The sequence below is a fragment of the Mobula birostris genome, chromosome 6 (genome assembly GCF_030028105.1).
Source record: "Mobula birostris isolate sMobBir1 chromosome 6, sMobBir1.hap1, whole genome shotgun sequence".
In the NCBI taxonomy this organism is placed as follows: Eukaryota; Metazoa; Chordata; class Chondrichthyes; order Myliobatiformes; family Myliobatidae; genus Mobula; species Mobula birostris.
In genome coordinates this window covers 179,102,830-179,116,887 of record NC_092375.1, presented here as the reverse complement: position 1 = coordinate 179,116,887, position 14,058 = coordinate 179,102,830, and the positions used below count along the sequence as shown (strand labels likewise).

At 39.1% G+C, this 14,058-nt stretch overlaps 1 protein-coding gene across 2 annotated transcripts in view; it reads right to left on the bottom strand.

The window, feature by feature from the left end:
- Positions 1-14,058, bottom strand: part of tanc1a (tetratricopeptide repeat, ankyrin repeat and coiled-coil containing 1a) — a 175,321-nt gene that overhangs the window by 96,218 nt on the left and 65,045 nt on the right. For both annotated transcript variants that reach the window (XM_072261989.1, XM_072261990.1), the window contains 3 exons: positions 8,560-8,646; positions 3,779-3,862; positions 886-1,065 (listed from right to left, as the gene is read on the bottom strand). In XM_072261989.1, the coding sequence (XP_072118090.1) occupies positions 886-1,065; positions 3,779-3,862; positions 8,560-8,646 (351 nt within the window). The remainder of the gene's footprint in view (positions 1-885; positions 1,066-3,778; positions 3,863-8,559; positions 8,647-14,058) is intronic.

Sequence of the window (14,058 nt, the reverse complement as noted above, 5' to 3'; positions counted from 1 at the left end):
CCCAATCTACCTGCACGTTGAAATCCCCCATGACTTTTGTAACGTTTCCCCTTTTCCATCTCCCATTATAATTGGTATCCCACATCCTGGCTACTGTCAGAGGCCTGTATATAACTCCCATCAGGGTCCTTTTACTCTACAACTTCTTAACTCTCCCAACAAGGATTCTACATGTTCTAAGGATTTGATTTCATTTATTACCACAAGAGCCACCCCACCCCGACTGCCTACCTGTCTGCCCTTTCAATACAACGTGTATCCTAGGATATTAAGCTCCCAACTATGATCTTCTTTCAGCTGTGAGGTTTAAACACTTAGCATCAGCTCTAACATACCTTTCTTCATCTCTTGCTTATCAAGGAACTATCTACCTTTGGAATAAAAATATTCAACAAACCACTCGAGGACACATTTAAAGGACTCTTAACACCCAAGAAATATTTTCACCTCAACTTTGTTTTAACATCACACAATGTGACCCTTATTCCAAGATTCTCCCACAAGGAGAAATTCCTCTCCATACCCATTCTGTCAAAACCCCTCAGGATTTTCCACATTTCAATCAAGTCACTCCTCTAAACTTCAATAGAAACAAGATCAGTTTATCCAACCTGTCTTCGTTAGAAAAGCATAACCTCTTTACTTATGTATTCACTTCCCCTGGAAAATCAAGCCATTAAACAAATCTTACACGAATGAAAAAAACTCAATACTTTAAGGAAGAAAACAGAAAATTATTAATATGTGGTATGCACATTAATTATTAATATGTTGTTAAAACACATGGAGTTGTAATATATTTTTGGGAAAAAAAACAATAGCTATAAATTCAACATTCAGAGATACTGCAAGTAATAAAGAGGCTGCACAATTCAAAATTTATACCTGGGGACCTTTTGCCTGTCCACGCATGCATTGTAAATGGCTGACGTGGTAAGAGAGGTGAAGATGGAAGAGACATAGATACACCTTTGGAGACATTCATTTTGCATATATCCTCTTGTATTGAAAATGGGGCAGAACTGCACTCTGAAAAGCCGACTTGCCCAGAAAGACTAGAGTCTCCTGTTGAATGAAAACAGGTAACAATAGCCATTTGTTAAAAATAATATTCGTAGCTTGATTGCATAGCTTCAATCACTGTGTCCAATATAAACAAGTGTAAGCAGATGATGGTGAAAGAAGGTAATTAGAAGACAAGTATACGATGCTGACAATGAAATAACAAGAAATAAAGGTGCCCCAAGGTCAGAGAGGCAGCAGAAGCATGACAATGAAACTGATGAATGAGGTCAATGTTGCAAGGAGGTAGATGAAGAATTGCAGAACATTATTGGACAAAAGCAGAACAAGCCATAATTATTCATTACCCTCACACTGCAATTCACGACTTCTGATATTTTGAAAGTTGTGTATTTGATAACTGGCAATAAGTTTATTATTGTTACTCCTACTGAGCTAAAGTGAAAAATGTTGCATTCACACCATCCTTACCAATCGTTGCAAAACACCAGAATAAGGAGATACAAGGAAAAATCAATCATAGAATGTAGAATATAGCGTTGCAGGTACAGAGAATGTGCGGTGCAGGTAACAAATAAAGCGCAGAAGTCAAATCAAGGTAAATTGTGAGATTAAGAGTTCATCTATATCAAACAAGAAAACTGTTCAAGACTTTTGTAACAGCAGGATAAAAGCTGTCCTTGAGCCTGATGGTACATGTCTACAAGTGTTTGTATCTTCTGCCCATTGTAATCAGAGAGAAGAGAGAATATTGGAGGGAGGAGAAGATGGCGGCACGACGCAGTGCACACGGCCGTTCCGAATGATATCAATATGTGTTAACTAAGGGACTGTGCACAATCCTGATTTGATGGAGACAGCCGTGAGAAGCACGGAGGAACACCTGGAGAAACTTCTGAAATGCCTGCTTCGCTGCCGCTGCTACTGTGCGATCGAGAATCTCTGGAGGGGAAGGCCCTAAATCCTCGGCTTTGCTTATTGCCTGTTGCCAGGGCCGGGGTCGAAGCGCTTGGCAGAGATGGTGCTCACTGCTTGGTGTTGGAGAGCTGGTCGGAGGCTCAGAGTTTTCAGACGGACTCGGAGTCGGACTGTGGTCGGATGCTTCCAGGATGCTGCATCGGCAAGTTTGCGATGCTGGAGGTTCACCGTCTGCGTGAGATGATGGGACTTTCGAGAGACTTTGAGACTTTTAACCGTGCCATGGTCTGTTCTTTATCAAATTACGGTATTGCTTTGCACTGTTGTAACTATATGTTATAATTATGTGGTTTTTGTCAGTTTTTCAGTCGGTTTGTCATGTGTTTCTGTGATATTCTGGAGAAACATTGTATCATTTCTTAATGCATGCATTACTAAATGACAATAAAAGAGGACTGCGTGTCCTCATAATCTAAATCTAAATCTAAATAAATAATCTAAATAAAAGAGTTGGAAGGGGTCTTTGGTCATGCTGGCTGTTTTCTTAAGACAGGGCAAAATGTGGAAAGAGTCAATGAAGGGGAGGCTGATTTTCATAATAGACTGAGCTGTGTCTACAACTCTCTACAATTTTTTGTGGTCTTCATTTGCCATACCACAGTGTGAAAAATGCAGTTAAGATGGTTTCTATAAATATTGGTGAGTCAACAGAGACATACCAAACTTCTTTGGCTTTCTGAGAAACTAGAGATGCTGGTATGCTTTTCTGGCTATACAGTCTAACAGGACAAGCTGTTGATAATGTTTACACCTAGGAACCTATAAGTTTCAACCATCTCCACCTCAACACCATTGATACATATGGGTGCATGTGCTTCATGCTGGTTCTTGAAACCAATGGGCAGTTATTTTATTTTTCTGACACCATGCCAATATGCTCACTACCTCCTTCGTGTATTCCACTTAGTCATTGAGACCGAGCCCACTACAGTGGTATTACCTACAAAATTGCAGTTAGTCAGAAGAGAATGTGGCCACACATTCATGAGTGCATAGGGAGTAAAGGGTCTGAGAACGCAGCTTTGCAGGTCATAGTGTTGAGGATAATCATGGTGGAGATGTTGCTGTCCATCTTCACTGACTTCAGTGTTAAGTCAGAAAGTCAAGGAGCCACTTGCAGAGGGTGGTGCTAAGTCATAGGTTCCTTGGAGATGAATTAGTTCAGAATTATGGGGTGCCGAAGGCAGTTTCCCTGTATTCCACATTTCTTAGCTTCCTTTGCAAATTGTTGTTAGTTTACGTATCAATTTAATTTTAATTCAATTTAGTTTCAATTTAATCAATGATAAATGGAACAACATGGAAGTTATATTAGGGAATAGGGAAGATGCAATGAAAATACTTATCTGCCTAAAATCTACCTAGGAATAGTGAAGGACGAAGATTTCAAGTGAGGTGGCATATGCTATGATAGGTTCAGGAACAGTGCTCTTCCTAGCTGAGGGAAATCTTCAACCAATGTTTGCACCGAAATAAAGGTTCAGCCATTTAGCACAAAGATGAAAAGTAATTTCTTCACCTGGAGAGTAATGAACCTTCCGAATGCTGGAGGATTGGTGAAGCTTGGTCAATGTGTAGATTCATGACAAAGTCAGAAAGACTTTTACACATTAAAGGGACTCAAGAGACATGGTATCAGTGCAGGAAAGTAGTGCTGAAATCATGATCTCCCTGAATAACAGAGTTGGCACAAAAGGCTGAATGCCCTTCTCTGTCCTATATTTTTTTAAATAAAAGAGCGTAATTAGACTGAAAGAAAATGCATTATATTGTTTACCCTTCTTCTGCCTCTGCTGTCCACGGTCAACACCAAGGTGCAGCTTATCTTTTCGGTGTTCCATTTTGCATGCTTCTGTTTTTTCTAGGCAATGAGAAAGAGGAACATTACTTCATGAAAGTGTTGACAATTATTGGATAGGATTTAAAACAACTTATTACAAAGGAAATTCAAGAATTTAGTGGCAATTCTTTTGGTTAAAACAATTAGTGCTACGGGATAAAGTATAAAGAAGAATTATGATATTTTACAACAGAAAACTTGTTATTAAAGAATATGAGATTACACAAAGTAAATTTTAAAATGGTGATGCAGAAAGATATATCACTACTGAATGAAGTTTCCCATAAGTCAGCAGAAATTAATAAATTATTTTAATAATTTCAAAAAAGGTAGAGAAGGCCAGAGCTAATATCAAGAGTGGTTTCAATAGAAGCAGCCAAGAAGAGTAGTAGAAGATGGCTTTCTGTCCATTGGGGATCTTCTCCCATATGACTAGAAAACTGAATGCTGCTCAAACCTTGCCAGCAATTTGAAAGAATGAATGAAAACAAAATTAAAACTAACTTTAATTACCTCTTGCTAGTATACACCAGATTTTCTGATGATATATCACAAAATAAGTCAGCATGGTAGTGTAGTGGTTAGCACAAAGCTTTACAGTACTGGTGACCATAGTTTCATTTCCCACTGCTGCCTGTAAGGAGTTGTATGTTCTCCCCGTAACTCCGTGGGATTCCTCCAAGCGCTTCGGTTTCCTCCCACCCCAAAGACGCACTGATTGGAAGGTTAATTGGTCATTTAACATTATCCCATGATTAGGCTAGTATTAAATTAGGAGATTGCTGGGTGGCGTGGCTCAGAACATCCTATTCCTCGCTCAGACAGACAAATAAATAAATAGATAAATAGTGGGCCTTCTGCAATCACCTTCCACTGACCTGACCCACATGGTGTTATTGCAGAGGGAGTTCCAGATTTAGAACTAGTGACAATGACAGAGTGACTTTATATTTGCAAATCAGAATAACTTGTGAATGGAGATCATGGGTTTTGTGTGTGGATACAGCACTGAAATGCAACCAAAATGCACTTGAATATAGTGTGTAATTGCCTTACAGAAATGGTGCAGGAAGTAACTATTTAGCCTTATGAATGTGACGTGAATGAAATGGGCTGCTCTGACTTTAATGATATTGAGCTTCTTGAATGTTGTCTGAGATGCAATCACCCAGGCAAGTTGAATGAATACCAAATCCAGATGAGGTGGCCTGAAGTGGTATTGAGAGGTGGTAGGGACATTACCTTGGCTAGCAATTGCGAAGAATTCTGTCAACATCACACATAGCTGCCAGTTTGTGCAGAGAGAATATTTACCCTGCTGCCACCAATCAACAGGGCTGTCCTGGTTGTTCTTGAATTTAAGTGCAATTGTCTGCATAACCAGTCATGCATGTGGAAAGTGTACCATCACACTGCTGTCTTATGTCTTGCATTTTGGCGGAAACATTTTAGGGAGCCCTGTTGAGGATTCAGGATAGAAGATTAAACCCATTCTTATTAGGGATAGCTAGTGCCTGGCACAATTGTGGCATAAATCTTGTGTGCCATTTATCTACTTATGCCTAACTCTTCTCTCCATTTTGCTACATGTAGGTAAGGGCTGCTTCATTTTATTTAAGAGTTACAAATCAATTGAACAATGTGGAATCTACAGCAAAAAACCTTACTCCTAACCTTATAATGGAAGGTTTACCTTTAATAAAGCTGAAGATACTTGGGCCAATGACACTGATGCAAGGAAGTCAGCAGCTAGCTCTATGGCCAAGATGAAAGAGCTCCAATCACAATGATCTTTGTATGATTTAGCTCTAGCTAGTTTTCCCACAAATTCACATCAACTTCAGTTTTAAATAGTTTTCTTGATGCCTGATTCAGTCAAAAGTTTCTTTAATATTTAAGACACTCACTCCCACTGGTAGAACTGTTTTCACTAAAAACTGTAGATAAGTATGTACAAAATCATAAATTCAGAAACAAAAATTCCAAATCTTGTAAATCAAGTAATTAATTCTGAAAATCACATTGATTTGACTTTGTGGATTAGTGTAATCAGACATTTAGCAAGTAAAATAGTAGAAAAAATAAACTAATATGTAAAACATATGCAAAAATCAAATATTATTAATCATTGACAGCAATGTAACAGTAATTAATTAATTTACAAAAGAAAACAATTACTTCTTTGGCTGTTTTTCCCCCATGACCCAGAACATCTTCTGTCAACACAAGAACATAAGATATAGGAGCAGAATTAGGCCATTTGGCCCATTGAACTGCTCCACCATTTCATCACGGCTGATCCATTTCCCTCTCAGCTCCAATCTCCCGTTTTCTCCCCGTGACTCTTCATGTGCTGACTAATCAAGAATCTACCAATCTCTGCCTTAAATAAACCCAATGACTTTGCATCTACAGTCATCCGTGACAATGAATTCGCCACTCTCTGGATCTCCATTCTAAGTTAATGTCCCTCTATACTGAGGCTGTGCACAAAAATATTGCAAGAAGCAAGATCTACATACCTTTATAGACAATAGACAATAGGTACAGGAGTAGGCCATTTGGCCCTTCGAGCCAGCACCGCCATTCACTGTGATCATGGCTGATCATCCACATTCAGTATCCAGTTCCTGTTTTATCCCCATAACCTTTGATTCCACTATCTTTAAGAGCTCTATCCATCTCTTTCTTGAAAGCATCCAGAGACTTGGCCTCCACAGCTTTCTGGGGCAGAGCATTCCACATATCCATCACTCTCTGGGTGAAAAAGTTTTTCCTCAACATTCTAAATGGCCTACCCCTTATTCTTAAACTGTGGCCTCTGGTTCTGGACTCACCCATCAGCGGGAACATGCTTCCTGCTTCCAGCGTGTCCAATCGCTTAATAATCTTATATGTTTCAATAAGATCCCCTCTCAGCCTTCTAAATTCCAGAGTATACAAGCCCAGTCACTCCAATCTTTCGACATATGACAGTCCCGCCATCCTGGGAATTAACCCTGTGAACCTACGCCGCACTCCCTCAATAGCAAGAATGTCCTTCCTCAAATTTGGAGACCAAAACTGCACACAGTACTCCAGGTGTAGTCTCACCAGGGCCCTGTACAGCTGCAGAAGGACCTCTTTAGAGCAGTGACCAGTGTCAGTACAGATTTTTTGGCAACTATGTCATCATCTTACTCATAAAATATTCTATAACAATTAATTTAACTCCACGGTGTTTCCCATGGATATCTTTTGCCAAACCACCACAAAAACTTAATTAAAACAAGTTGTAATTTTAATTTCTTTTAAGCATTTAAAGTGGACCATGCCTTCAGCCAACTCAAGTTTGCCCCTCAAGCGTCCAAACTCCAGTGCAGAGGCTAAACAGTAAGTACTACATACAAATTCAAAGAAGTTTTGTATATGTATAATCATCACTCATTATTTTTAAAAACATTTCTATCAAAAGTTCTGGCATTTGTCATTTACAAATTTTATATATCCTTTGCACCTTTACGTTTTACTTTTGCACCATCAGCTCTATTATCACTTAGCTATTCTTTCTACTTATGACATAATGTACCCATCCCTCAATAGTGAAACTGTATCTCAATACTTGTTTATGAAAACTTGAAACCAGCTATGTTGAAATGATCTGTTAATTTCCTACAGAATTCACCTGCAAGAACTTAAAAGGTAAATCTGAAGTTACATGTGAAAATGTTTGTATTAAGTTATTTATTTAAACCGTCTGTATTCATTAAAAGTGCTTGGTGTCATTTCTATGATACATTACATTTTTGGCATCAAGCAGGTATCCACATATGGATTTGAAGTCTTTTTAATGTTTGCCTAATGATCTGATGCCCTGTTTTTACTGAAGCAGCATCAGCTGCAGTAGTGGATTTTCCGTGTTACACTAGCAACTCAATGCCAAATGAAGCAAAATTATGTAATGAGACTTCATGCCATTCAAGAGAACATTCGCTGACTGCACAATCACAGAAATTTATAACATGGACATTGGTCCGTTATGTCATAAAAATACCTACCCACCTCCAATTCCTTATCTTGGACCAGGAGCCTTCTGAATTTTTCCTTCATCAGGTGCAGATACGGGGAGCATAAATGCTAGTATTGAGCAACTGGTTTGAATAATTCACTGTGCTACAAATTTTATGTATTACAGTTTACACTCCATGTAATTACCTTTCTTAGCTTTTCTTTTTAAAGTAACTGCATATTCTTATTCCAACATATTTTAGAGCACAGAACAAGATGACCCTTGGCAGAAAGAAATCTTTATTCCTCATTTCTTTGGTGATAGATCTAAATTTCTGCCTCAGTTGGAAAAAGTAAAATGCATCCTTTTGTTTAAAAAAGTTTATTGTAGCACTTATTTTAACGAAACTTCTGTCTATTCTCAAAGGCCAAAACACTCATGGCCTTATTTTAATTAATCTCCTATGTAACTCTGAAAGTCTCTGATAATCATCATCCCGGATACTCCCAAAGCTGAACCATTCTAGCTGCAGCCTTACCAGAGCTTTAGCATCACTTCTTGATTCTATACCTCTTCATAAGATCTAAATAGAAGCCTGTATTTATTTTTTTCCTTTCTGTCCTCTCACTTTAAAGGTGGTCAGGATTTAATTTTCTTGGATTGAGTTCATGTAAAAGGGTTAGTTAGTCATGTTGTTTGACAAAGTGAAAAACAAAGCTCAATTACATACCAAGGTCTTTCTTACTCCCTTTTCCACCTTCACGACTTTTTTTCAAAACAGCCTTGAACATCTCAGAAACTTTTGGAGCTCTTTTGTCTGTAATAATAAGGTAAACATTAATTGTACAAGATTGTCAATTTTCTGCATTCAAGATTGTTAAAAATTTTCTGAAAATAACTTTAGGAACTTTTTAATTTATAGAATGGGGGTGCAGTCAGAAATGACTGGAATGGTTAGCATATATGATCCACCTATAGCAATCCTTGAGTAAATGCAACTCTCAAAGTGCTATTGTCATAATGCCACTGAATAGGATTCAAACCCTGTGATAATAACATGCTGTTTCTCAACATTATATGAGCAGGTGCTAGTCAAGAATCCTTGTTGCACTACACTTAACAGATGATACACAAAGTGGACTAATTAATGAATGCTTAAAGTGATGGGTAGTAAGAGCTAGTAAGAGATTTGAAAGTAAGAGATTACAAGAACAATTCAGCTGTGGTTCAAATCTCTTGAACCACATTACTTTCAAATCTCTTATTAGCTCTTCCTTCAGTTGGTCCTGATGAAGGGTCTCGGCCTGAAACATCAACTGTACCTCTTCCTAGAGATGCTGCCTGGCCTGCTGCGTTCACCAGTAACTTTGATGTGTGTTGCTTGAATTTCCGGAACCTGCAGAATTCCTCGTGTGAACTACACTCATTCTATTTCTGGCGTTCCCACAACCAATGGTCTCAATTTAAGGACTCTTTATCTTTATCATGCTCTATTTATTTATCGCTATTTATTTATTTATATTTGCATTTGCCAGTATGTTGTTTCATTAATCCTGTTTAGTTACTGTTCTATAGATTTGCTAAGTATGCCCGCAGGAAAAAGAACCTCAGGGTTTTACAAACGTTTGTATATAGTGACATGTATGTACACTGAGAAAAAACTTTACTTTGAAATTTGTATTTGAAATTGCTGACCCTCTCCACCTCAGATACTCTGACAAGGACTGGCTCATGGACCTTTGGTTTCCTCCTCCCGAAGTCAGTAATCAGGTCTTTGGTCTTCCAGACATTGAATAAGAGGATGTTGCGATCCACTCAACCAGATTTTCAATCTCTCTCCTACATGTTGATTCAGCCTACGACAGTGGCGTCATCAGCAAACTTGAATATGACATTGGAGCTGTGTTTAGTTATGCAGTCTTTAAGTGTAAAGGGAGTAGAGCAGCAACTTAAGCACACAGCCTTTCAAGTGCACAGGTGCTTATGGAAATTGTGGAGAAGATATTGTTGCCACTCTGAACTGACTGGGATCTGTAAGTGAGGAAATCAAGGATCAAAATGCACAAGGAGGTATTGAGGTCAAGGACTTGAAGCTTGTTGATTAGTTTTGAGGGCATGATGGCACAGAATGCTGCGTTGTAGTTGACAAAGAGCATTCTCAATGACGCCATCAAGCTGGTGGCACTGCAGCCAGAAGACCCACACCTCAAGTTTCAAAAATAGCTTCTTCCCCACTGTCATCAGGTTCTTGAACGGACCTGAAAACCCCAAACACTACCTCAGACTACATTTCTTTTTTCTCTATCTCTCAACTTGCACTAACATCATTATATTTATTTTGTCATAAGTTATGCATAATTTTATGTTAATTTAAGTTTATGTTATGTTTGTCATGAATGTAATTTACTCTGCTGCTGATGCAACTAACTTTTTCCATGGCAATAAACTGGAATTTGAACCACAGCTGAACTGTTCTTGTAAATGGTGGAAAAGTAATAGGGAATCAGCCTTTGTAACAGGTCAAGTCTGTACCTCTCATGTAGTCACAGTATATACGCAGCCGGATTCACTGAGTTTCTGACGCTAATGTTGCTCAACTAGGAGAGAGAAAAGATCGTTGATTGCTGAAGAATGTATTTCAGACTCCCCTATTAGTGATGGCCATTACCATGCACGTATATACAATACTGTATTTGTCAACCTGGAGCGGAGAGCTCCACTGTAAATCTGGTGGGAACAAAGGATGTTGAGAATGGCAAGGGCGAGTGTCGAGTAAGGGGTGTGGGATTGGTGGCAGAGGAGTACTAGGGGCAGTGGGTAGCATGGATGAGGGCGCATGCAGCCCTGAGACACCAGGTAAGGTTATTTGATTCCAAACAATTGGTTTATTGATTATTACAGAATATCTCTCTGGTGCTGCCTACTTCCTCCCCTGTCCCAACTATGATTTCCCTCTCTCTGCCCCCTTCCACCCTTAGTCCACAAGAGACCCATATCCGAATCATGTTTATCATCACTTATATATATATCACTAAATTAGTTTTCTGCAGCAGTACAATGCAATACATAAAATTACTACAGTACAGTGCAAAAGTCTTAGGCACCCTAGGTGTAGATATACAAGACTTTTGCACAGTACTATACCACAAAATATTACCACTTTTCAGCACTGCATGTCAGTCATATCCTGAAATATCCTGTCATCTGCAAACATTCCTGTTATTGACCAAGTGGTGGAAGAATGTTCATTGATGAAGCTTTTTGTGAAGGTTAGGATAAGGGCATGTTTCTGAAGAACTGCAGAGATGTCCTTGGATTGGAGATGATTGATATCCATAAACCACATCCATCAGTCTTTGTGCTAGGTAGGACTGTTGTCAGCTGAGCATTTTCCCCTATATTCCTACTAACTTATTACTTATCAACCTGCATTTCTTCACATGTGCAAGTGGCAAAGCTTTGTGTTATAGAAAAGTCAGGATGTGGACTATTTTCTACGTACACAAAGTTGGCTTGACCAAAAGGCAAATCTTTTAGCTACACTGATGTATAGAGGGATCTTAAGGTGTAAGCCCATAGCTTCATGAACATGAGCCGATAGGGTAGTAAAGAAGCCATATGGTATAGTTGCCTTTATCGGAGGTATTGAGAACAAAATTGTCACGTGATGTTGCAGCTCTATAAGAGATTTGTTAGGCTACATTTGAAGAATGATGTGCAGTTTTGGTTGCTGCATTGCAAGAAGGAAGTGGCAGCTTTGACCATAACACCATTAGACATGGCAGCAGAATTAGGCCATTCAGCTCATCGAGTTCTCTCTGCAATTCTATCACGGCTGATTCATTATACCTCAATCCCATTCTGCTGCCTCTCCCACTGTAAATATACACAATGACTTACATGTCGTAGCCATCTGCTACAAATAATTCCAAAGATTCACTCCCCTCCGACCTAAAGAAACTCCATCTCTCTTCTAAATGGATGTTCCTCTATTCTGAGGTTTTTCCTCTGGTCCAAGACTCCCCCACTACAGGAAACATCTTCTCCACGTCCACCTATCTTCATTTTGTCCGCAAATTTGACCACAAAGCTCACAATTCTGTTATCCAAATCACTGACAATAACATGAAAAAGAAGTGGTCCCAACATCAATCACTGTGCAACACCACTAGTCACCAGCAGTCAACCAGAAAAGACCCTCTATATTTCCACTCTTTGCCTCCAGCCAGTCGGAATACCATAGGCTGTTACCTTATTAAGCAGCCTCACGTGCGGTAGTTAGTCAAAGGCCTTCTGAAAATCCAAGTAACTAACATCCTCTGACTCTCCTTTATCTATCCTGCCTGTTATTTCCACAAAGAATTCCAAAAGACTTGTCAGACAAGATTTCCCCTTACTAAAACCATGTTGACTTTGGCCTATTTTATCATGTGCCTCCAAGCACCCCAAAACCTCATCCTTAATAATGGACTCTAACATCTTCCCTACTAGGGAAGCAAGCTAACTAGCCTATAATTTCCTTTCTTCTGCCTCCCTCCCATCTTAAAGAGTGGAGTGACATTTGCAATTTTCCAGTCCTCCAGAACCATTCCAGAATCTAATGATTCTTGAAAGATCAATACCAATGGCCACAATTGCTTCAGCTACCTATTTTAGAACCCTGGGGTGTAATCCATCTGGATCCAGGTTACTTACCTACCTTCAGAACTTTCATCTTTCCAAGCACCTTCTCTTTAGAAATAGCAACTACACTTACTTCTGCTGCCTGACATTCTCAAATTTCTGCCATACTGCTAGTGTCTTCCACAGTGTAAATTAATGCAAAATACTTATAATTCATCCGCCATTTCTTTGTCCCTCATTACTACCTCTCCAGCATCATTTTTCAGTGGTCCAATATCCACTCTTGACTCTATTTTACTCCTTATATATTGGAAAAACAGCTTTTGAAATCCTCTTTTATATTACTGACTTGCTTACCTTCATATTTTACCTTTTTTTTCCCTCTCCATATGGTTTTTTTTAGTTGCTTCTATTGGTTTTTAAAATCTTCCCAATCCTCTAATTTCTCACTAATTTCTGTTATATTATATGCCCTCTCTTTTCCTTTTATGCTGTCTTTCACTTCACTTATCAGCCACTGTTGTCATCCTCCCTTTAGAATACATCATTTTTGAGATGCATCTATCCTGTCTTCCAAATTGCTCCCAGAAACTCCAACCATTGCTATTCTGCCGATATCCCTGATAGTGATCCTTTCCAATTCCCCTTACTGCACTGTAACACTGATACATCTGACTCTAACTTCTCCATCTCAATCTGCAGGGTGAATTCTATCATATTATCCCTACCTCCTAAGGGTTCCTTTAGGTTAAATTCTCAAATCAAATCTGGAGTGAATATTGGAGAGGATAACCATCTGTTAATATCTCATATTAAAGAGAAATTTTAATTGTCAGGAGAATTTGGACAAACTTGCGTTGTTTCCTTTGGAGTTTTAGAGGCTGAGAGGTTAACAGAAGTTTATCAAATTAGGATAGACAGATAAGGGCAGATAGTTAGTCTTTTTCCCAGGGTGGGAATGCAAATTAGATCGCATAGATTCAAGGTCAGTGTAAGAAAATATAAAAGAAGGTACGTTTGTTTTTTCAGACAGTGATAGGTGCCTGGACACTTTGCTGGGGGTGGGGAAGTGCGTGTTAAGGGGAGTGGATAACAACAACAATGCTTAAGAGGCATTGGTATCAGCACGTGACAGACTGGGAGTGGAGGGATATTAGTTGCGTACAGGCAGATTGATTTGTCTAAACTGGCATCATGATCAGCACAAACATAGTGGGTTAAAGGGCCTGGTCCTGTGTTGTATTTTCTGTTCTATATGGAAAAAGTACTCCACATGTCAAGGCATTTTACAAATGTGCTATGTGTTCTTTACTCTTATCCTTCAAAGTCCTTGTAATAAAGGTTATGGTGCCAGTTAGTTTCATTACTGCTGGATTAGAACACATTCAGCCACTCAAAATGTGGCTCTCATTCTAACTGGCTGCATCATCATCTGGTATGGGGAGTGGCAGGGGGCTACTACAGAGGATCAAAGCAAGCTGCAGAGCATTGTAAAATTAGCCAGCTCCATCATGGGCACTAGCCTCCGTAGAATCGAGGCCATCTTGAAGAAGCAGCGTCTCAGAAAGGTGGTGCCCATCATCAGAATCAGGTTTATCATCACCGG